The 8,943-nt window shown below is 37.3% G+C and overlaps 1 protein-coding gene across 4 annotated transcripts in view; it reads left to right on the forward strand.

Moving 5' to 3' along the window:
• Positions 1-8,943, forward strand: part of myo9aa (myosin IXAa) — a 115,246-nt gene that overhangs the window by 67,788 nt on the left and 38,515 nt on the right. For all 4 annotated transcript variants that reach the window (XM_028014193.1, XM_028014190.1, XM_028014192.1 and 1 more), the window contains 3 exons: positions 1,061-1,177; positions 1,345-1,479; positions 7,816-7,937. In XM_028014193.1, coding sequence (XP_027869994.1) covers positions 1,061-1,177; positions 1,345-1,479; positions 7,816-7,937 — 374 coding nt within the window. The remainder of the gene's footprint in view (positions 1-1,060; positions 1,178-1,344; positions 1,480-7,815; positions 7,938-8,943) is intronic.

Below are 8,943 nucleotides of genomic sequence, written 5' to 3' on the forward strand. Positions count from 1 at the left end.
CACTAAGCATTTTAAAAGATTAACCACATGTATGTCTAAAGACAAAAAAGCAATCATAAACCACCCCCAGAGGGGAAAGTTGAACAGTACCAGCAATAAATCAAAATCTACAGGACGCTAAATTCTGCCATTGCATCGACAAATGTGGTTTTGATGCAAACAATAGATTCACTCTAAATCCCTTCAGATTTACTCTGCTGTTTGAGGATTTTTTTCAGCCTGTGAATGGAGGATATAAATACTGAATTAATAACCAAAATAATTCATACCTTCAGCAGATTTAGATTTTAAAACATTTTATTTTGACTTAGAAGAAGGAAATAAGGTCAGAATCTCTCAAAAGCTAATAACATAAGGCGAAAAGATTTTCAGTTTGGGGGAAACAAAAATATTTTTGTTTCCTACACTGATTTAAAAATATTCTTGGTACCATTTTTGAAATCTAAATGTCAGAAAGGTTAGCTCGTTCTGCGTGAAGCAGGAGAAGGTGATTGTTATTATCAGAATACACTAACAATAAAATCAGGTATAAAGAGACACTTATCGGATCTGATCTTTACCAGGTGACGAATGTGACGAGGAGCAAATAGTTTGATTGGAAATGTAAGACTTAGTGTTTAGTACTTTAAATAATGGACTGAAGGGAGTTTTAAGAAAAGCTTTGGATATTGCTCTATAAATTAACTTTGCTTTATGTGCTTTACTACTTTGTTGTTGTTTTCCAGATAAAGCCTAAATAAATGCATTTAAGTTTCTGAAAAAAGTTGAAGGGAGATGCATATTTTAGTGCTGTGTAATTGTTGTCTCAGTATTTAGAAGTCTGATAATTTTTCATATTTAAACCATAGTTAGTCTATTTTTTCAGTTTTGTAAAATTAAAAAAAACCTTCAGTTTGCCACTTCCTCTTACTTCTCTCCTCTTTAGGCATCACAAGAAACCCATACATTCTTAAAATATCAAATACTCTAAGAATGAGCACGGCAATAATAGATTAGATGGCTCTGTGCATTTTTCAGCAGACTCTAGCTGAGTGTTGCACTGCGTTCCTCCTCCTCTCAGGCTGGTACGGTGCGAGACTCGATGGCCAAGTCTCTGTACAGTGCTCTGTTTGACTGGATTGTCTTCAGGATCAACCACGCTCTGCTGAACAATAAAGACCTGGAGGAGACCACCAAGGTAAAATGAAACTGAAGCCCTCGCGATTCGAATTTCAATTTATTTTTTTTTATAAACAAAGGAAATTTACATTTTATAAAATTGCTACTTTTTGTCCCAGATTTCAGTACATTCCAAATTGAAAATGTCCATTTTGGTCATTTCTTTCTCTTCTTTCTGTACTTCAGATCTTGTCCATTGGTGTTCTCGACATCTTCGGTTTCGAGGACTACGAGAACAACAGCTTCGAGCAGTTCTGCATCAACTTTGCCAACGAGCGTCTTCAGCATTACTTCAACCAGCACATCTTTAAGCTTGAACAGGTAGGTTATGTTTTTTTTTTTCCTTAATCAGAAGAAGGTGTTCCTACTAAAAATGTAAATAGTTCAGAGGATCTGTTTATCTGCCGTAACAGGACCTGAAGTGATTTACAGTTTCATTACACAACGATTATTTCAACAACGTTCTAAAAGCAACTTGCTTGCACTGATGCCAGAGGCCGTTTCTGTGAAATTTTTGACAATGGAGGTTCTTGTCATTGCATTGTGCAACCGCGTAGAAAAGCTAAGACTATATCCCCTGTGACTACCCAGCTGAAGATACAAGCCCTCCTAAGTGATCTGATTTACTTCAAAGGCCTTTTAAAGTCATGATTTAAGATTTGCCTACAGGTTTACATTGTGTTTACTTAGAATCAGCGGCCTGCCTGGACATGTTTGGTTCCCTGGGCCCCTTTTTAAAGCCTGTCAGCAGATGCAGAATTACACTGTTTAGTCAAACAACAAGCTGCTCCAGTTACTGCTCTATGTGTAAAATGTAGCGACTCACAGAAATGAAAATGTGTGACGATATTGAGATTGCTGTCATGCCAATAGCCATTATTTACATAAATTAACATTAACGCTGACACTTCTCTGCTTTAGCTAAGCCTGCACTTCATCATTATCATTGTCACACGGCCAACCAATTCAGAAACACAGACAGCAACAATATTGAAATAAATAGTACTTTTTAATGTCAGTTCAGATCTGCTCATCGGACCGATAGGTTAAAAAATGACTCGCCAAACATTTTGTTTTTTATCTTTTTATTGAAGATTGATTGAAAAAAAAAAGAGCAAGAGTCTTTATGTGTAGCATTGTTCAGTTCAAATTGAGATATGTTGAGACTAAGATTTCTGCTTCCTGTGTTTAGCAGAAATCTGTGTAAACTCTGCCAAATGATATATATATATATACAGTATATACTGTGTATATATACAGTAAAATATATATATATATTGTTTAGAGAAAATTCACATGATATTTTTTTTGTTTTTTGAAATTAAATTTTGAATTTGTTTTGTTGATACCCATTCAGCATTCCTACTCTTTTACTCTTTATCTTGTTAAGTACACTTGATACGACCTGTTAACACTTCTAGTGTTAAACCCCATTTTGCCTCCACAAAATCCAACCTTTGTGGCATGGATTCAGTGAGGTGTCAGAAACATTACTCAGAGGTTCTGGTCCATACTAACATCATGGCATTGCACACTTTCTGGAGGTTTGTCATCTATACAAACCCATGATGCAAATCTCATGTTCCACCACATCCCAAAATCTTCTTGATTAAGATCTGATATGACATTGGAGTACAGTCAGGTCATTGATGGGTTCACAAACCAGGTTTCGTATTATGCCTTTTGACATGGTGCATTATACTGCTGGTAGTAGAAGATTGGTACCCTGTTAGCATGGTCAGCAACAACACTAAGGTAAGTTTTAGTGCTTTATGATTCTCAGTTGGTACTAATGGTCAAAATTGTGCCATGAAAATATCCACCACCAATACCTGCCTGAACGTTTGATGCACAATATGATGGAACCATACTTTCATATAGTTCAACCCAATTCTGATTTTACCACATAAATGAATGCCATATAAGTGGCAATGTTTCCTCAATCTGTTATTGTCCAGTGTTGGTGAGCCTGTGCGGACTGTAGTTGACTGTTCTGCCGCTGTGTTTCAAGGTTAACTAATGTGTTGTGTTTGCAAAAAGGGTATACTGCCTACCTTGATTGCTATGAGTGGTTGATTGGCTGATCAAGGCTGCCCACTTTCCTTTGGCATCAACAACACATTTTCATCAGTGTAGCTTTTCCTGGCTACATCGGTTTGCTCTCTCATTTTTTAACCATTCTCTGTAAACCAGAGACACTTATAAAACTCCCAGTAGATCAACAGGCACTGGCAGGATGTAGGCACACAAGCCATGTGTTTTCTAGCTGAAGGACTGTACCAGAGTAAGAAGTCAACACCCTTCGACTCCCCACACCATGAGGTCAGAAGCAAAAGTCAGTTTGTGTCTTTTAAGCATTGGTAGGATTGGTTCTCTGCTTTGGCAGGTCCAGATGGATAAACAATCATTGCTGGACAGAATACATCATTGTGCGTCACCAGTCCAGTCATTTCAGTTATGGTGCCACTCCAAGTACATCCATCTTTTCCTCTGGCAGACTGTGTGTGACTGGCATGATTTCAGGAAAGTTTCCTATCTATGTCCTGATGGCACGCACAGATATCACGGAACCAATGAGGGCATCTTCTCATTAGTACAGACAGTAACATTTGTTTACCCCACATGTAACTGCACAACCTAACCACTTAGCCTCCTGCTAGCCTACGCAGAAAAGTCCATCAAGGGCTGATAAAGCTGTAATACGCATCTATAAGTCATCCTCTAAGTGCTGACTTTTATGTACTGTTTTGACTGACTGTCTGGCTCCAGTTACTGCCCGACAACTTATCACTTGACTCTTTGCTTTGGAGACGGCTTTGCTTTGCGTGCCACAACTTTGATGTCTGCTCTAGACACGCCCCCACTACCAACCAGCTTCCATAAGCGTATGAAACGCTAGCTCCAGATTTCAATATTTTCAGTGTAAAGCATTCAAATTACAAACTCTTTTGGTGCCTTAGTTTGCTCAATATCGACAATATTTAGCTTGTGTTGTACTTGGAATAAATTGCCTCGGCTAATCGGAAATTATCATGAGGGAAACCATTTTTATAATACGATCGTTTTTTGTTTTGTTTGTTTTTGCTGCTGTACATCAAGATGTGTGAAAACTGTCTTTCAGAAAGTTTTAAGATCTGATTTTAGAAAATGTAATTCTGAGCCCCAGTGAGATATATACAGTATATATATATATATTTTATTTTTTATTTTTTATTTTGAATGACTTAAATTATAATTACTGGGTTAGAATATAATATACTTTGTTGATTGCCAAGGGGAGTAGCTTGTTACAGTGTTGACAAGCTACTCCATCCAATTTGTTAAATATTAATCAAATGTAACCTTAAGCAATATAAATTCTTGAAAAATAAATACATAAAAATATACATTAGCAATTCAATTTAGAAGTATTTTGTCCTGGGCTGCACCATTTGCTAAGTTAAAGTGCAAATGTTACAGTGCGGATTTTGAGACTTTTAGTGTAGTGTTTGCTCCAGTCAGTGGTATGCCAGTGTAATACTATAGCAGTGACTCTGTATTGTATTTCTTTGTCTTTAGACTTCAATGTAAACTTTTTGATTTAATATCACAGCTGGTTCTGATACCAAATTGCATCTGCTTGTGACATAACGTCCGGTTATAATTGAATGAAAAAAACAGGCCAGCAGAGTGGAAAACGGACCTTCACTAGCCGGCGAGTGCAAAAGAGCTTTATTAGAGTGGAAAAATCAATGGGCTCCACTGAGTCAGTCTCTGGTAGTGATTCAGCCGAGATAAAACGTCCAAAAGCTGCTTTGCTTCATGTTTCCAATGAGGCCTGCTTCACACCCTCCTCTACAGTTACAGTGTTTCTATTCATCTGTCGACCTCTGAGTCACTCTGGTGCAAAGCATATCCTTTAGAGCAGTGGCTCCCAACCTGAGAGCCCCCATTTCCTACACCATCAAAAATTTGAAGACCCCACTACCAACGCAACACTCGCATGCATACTTTTGTACACACACACACACCCCAACACGACTACACACACATATATGGACACATTTGTGCTTGCATGCACATGCACTCAAATGCCAGAATAAAAAGGTTGTAACTTGAGATCTTTTGTTGGTGATATAACACTTTTTATAAAGACTAACACCTGACTTGTTCATCAAATTTTGGGATTTGAGAGCTTTTACAGACTTCTCTGAATTTTCCATCACGCCTTCTTTTATAAATATCCTTCTGGATATTATTTTGTTGCTCTGAATCATCTTGAAGATTAAGTTCATCACTACAGATGATTTTGTGAACGTCTTTGCGCCCTTGAGAAACAGGGACTGTGTAACTTTGGTAAAACTAGGCTGAATTTCTTCCAAATTATATCTTTTGTCACCCTCACTGTGACAAACCCTTGAGTTTGTAGTTATATTGCATACATATGAAGTCTTACTGACATACATTGATGTCAGGATGGATGCAGCTGAGTACATTGCAATATTCTAACTATTAAAGGATGTGGAAGAGTTAAAGTGACCATAGGTGCAATGAAATAGTGTAGATCAATCTGTAACTGTGTTAGAATGGCCCAGTCAAAGTCCAGACCTAAATTCATTTCAGAATATTCAGCCAGGCTAGAAAACCAATATTCATAATTATAGGATATCCAGATTTGGTTATTTTGCAAAGAAAATTCAAAACAAGTGTGCAAAATTGGTGTAGATTAATCTCTCCAAAACATCAGATTACAACACAAAGTATCGAGTCAGAGGAGCTGAAGGTTTCACATTTACTGTATGTTGATGCTGGCCATCAATAGAGAAGCATAAGTGCTGCTGTTGTTTCATTAAACACATTTAAGGCAGTAAAAAAAAAACTCTAAAAAGGGGTAATTTCTATAGTAAAAATCTGAAACATTCTAGCAAACACCTGTTCCTCATTCAGTATAACGGTGCATGGTTGAAAGTATATGGAGCAGATAATATTCGTTTTGTGAGTCAGAAGGGAGCTGACTCAGCTTCTTTGGGTAATTACTCAGCTGTGGTTTGTGAAGGAGGAGGAGTGTATGGTCCAGGATATTGTACTCACAGTGCATGTCTTTAGATCTACTTTATGAAATTAATAAAGTGCTATCTTTTAAGCCAGACATTCTTTTAAAATTGAAAAATTCAAAAATGACTTGTTTGACTTATTTATTTTTCATGTTATTCATTTATTTCTATGAAAAGCAGGCAAAATACCGAGATATTGCTCCATTAACTACTTGACATCATTATGTTCATATTAAAACTCGTGGATCTAATTTCCACTGTTTTATTTTGCAGCACATTGAAGTTAAAGTTTTGTTGTTGCATATTTTTCCCCTGTGAACTTCACATTCCTGCACACAGACGGAATAAACAATTCCTTACACTCAATTAGTTTTTGGGTTTTTTTTGCTTCCTGACTCCAGGGCAGGAACAAGAGAAGCAAGAGAAAAAATACAGTCATTTTATTAAACCTCTCCTGGATTAAGGTCTTCGTTGGATAAATGTCTTTCCCAGGAAGACATGAAACTGGGGAAGACGTCGTTTCTCCGAATAAGAAAGCATAGAGAGGTCAGACAAAGCCTGTGAATGTTGCTTTAATTGGGTAAATTATAAACTTGACGTGTAAATAACTGATACTCTCGTGAGGTAAATGAATATTCTCTGATAGCTGAAGCATGGGGTAAGTTGGAGTACTTTGCGGGAAAACAAAGTAACAGAGAAAAGACGCTTTAAAAACACCAAAACATGAAATAATCCAAATACACTTTAAAATGCACGAAAGCATCAAATAAATGGAAGGAAACACTAAAATGCAGATTTAATCAAATAATGGCTCATTATTTTGATCATCTTTACTTCTCCCTACTTTTTTTCGAGCATTTTAAGATTATTGTAGTACAAAAACATTTGTCTTTTCCTTGTTCGTGTGTGTGATTCTATACTACTATCATGTTCAAAATAAATAAATTAAAAAAAAGTTACTAGACCATCAACAAGATTTTACATACTGGGAGCCAGATGATTTATCTTCTTGCTGTTTGTTGAGACTTTGGCAGCAGAATTTTAAATAAGTTGTTAGATTATTTTTTTTCCTAGAGAAGATTTTATTACACTAACCAAGCCAATTTAAAGCGAAAACATGCATCAGTGTTTGTCTTGTTTTAATAGAAAACTGTTTATTTTTCTTTTAATCTTTTAAGGTGGTTGTATGCTGATTTAGAGACCTTATTTGTTTGTTTTTTTTAATTGAGGTCCATGCTGACACCTATTTTTTGCCGTATACTGTTTAGATGAGTGTTGACTTCTTGCCTTGCTTATTAAAGCCAAAAACACTGAGTTGGAGGAATTTCTTTCCCATCCCATCAATATAAAGTTGTATGTCATCAGCATACTGTATGCAGACACCTTAATATCATAGAACTCCACAATCTGAACTAAGATAATCATGTAGATGATGAATAAAAGTTGCCATGAGTGGAGCCCTGATGTGCCCCTCATGTGTGCTCAGATTTACCGATATTTGAAAATAACCTAAAGTAGGATCTGAACCCAATCCCACCTAACAACACACCTTATCCAACCAAACGGCTAAAGGTCAGGTAGCGTTGACGCTTGGCTTTCTTTTTGTCTTTATGTGACCCTGCAGGAGGAGTACAGAGCAGAGGGCATCAGCTGGAGGAACATCGATTACATCGACAATACGGGCTGCATCAGCCTGATCAGCAAGAAGCCCACAGCGCTGTTCCACCTGCTGGACGAAGAATGCAAGTGAGTCGTCTACAGTAGTATCACTGTTTCATTGCTTCAGAAACTCTCTCTCTCTCTCTTTTCCTTTTGTTTCTCTGTGAAAAAGTTCATCCAGTGCGTTTGGCTGGCTGAAGCAAAACTGGCAGACATGCTGACACGACAGCAGAGTTTCTGGTTTCATTCCAACTGAGACCTCCGTTCTGTCTTCATGCTAAAAACCCTGAAACTCCCATCAGCTGTAAAACCTAAAACGCTGGCCCAGGATTTGTGTATCCTCGCACTGTTGCTTCTCGCCACGGTTTTCATATTAAAATTAAATCAAGTGATGATAAGACATCTTAAAGAGGCCGTTTGATTAAGCCAGAAAAAACCGCAATGAGGACGGTATGAACCAGAAGAAACATGAAGACAAATCTAGATATGCACAGATAAGAGGAGGTTTTATTCCTCAGGCAGCCTGAGACTTTAAAGCAACACTAATCTATCCGTGTGACCTTTCTGTCGCATCCCATCATATTAATGCTATGAATCAAAGGTTTCTGGAGTGCGTCTTGATTCGATCATAACTCCTGTTTTTTGTTCAATTGATTTCATCATAGCAGGGGAAAAAAGTACATCTGATACTTTGAAGTTCACGACTGTTTTGCGGCTAATTTAGGAACAATATTTCCTCCTTTAATTCGCCTTTCTCCTCCTTTCGGACACTGAAGCAGAGTTTTCCCACATGGAAGAGCTGGAAAGCAAAGAGCCTTTCAGCTGTCTTGTTTTTGTAGCTCAGGTTTCACCCCGTTCCAGAACCCCTGGTGTCTCATTCTTCCTCCGTCTTCTTCCTGTGAGCGCCTGATGTCTTTTTTTTTTTTTTTCTTTTCATTCTTAATAGATTCACTGTCTGTTACTATTAATGGTACAGAAAGAAATCTGACCTGAAATCTGCCTTAAGGAAGATGCCTTCTGAAGATTTTATAACTCTTTGAGCTCAGTAAAAAAATAGATCAATCTCTCGTCGTTTTATTATGTCTGTTTAAAC

The sequence above is a fragment of the Xiphophorus couchianus genome, chromosome 4, assembly GCF_001444195.1.
Source record: "Xiphophorus couchianus chromosome 4, X_couchianus-1.0, whole genome shotgun sequence".
Classification (NCBI taxonomy): Eukaryota; Metazoa; Chordata; class Actinopteri; order Cyprinodontiformes; family Poeciliidae; genus Xiphophorus; species Xiphophorus couchianus.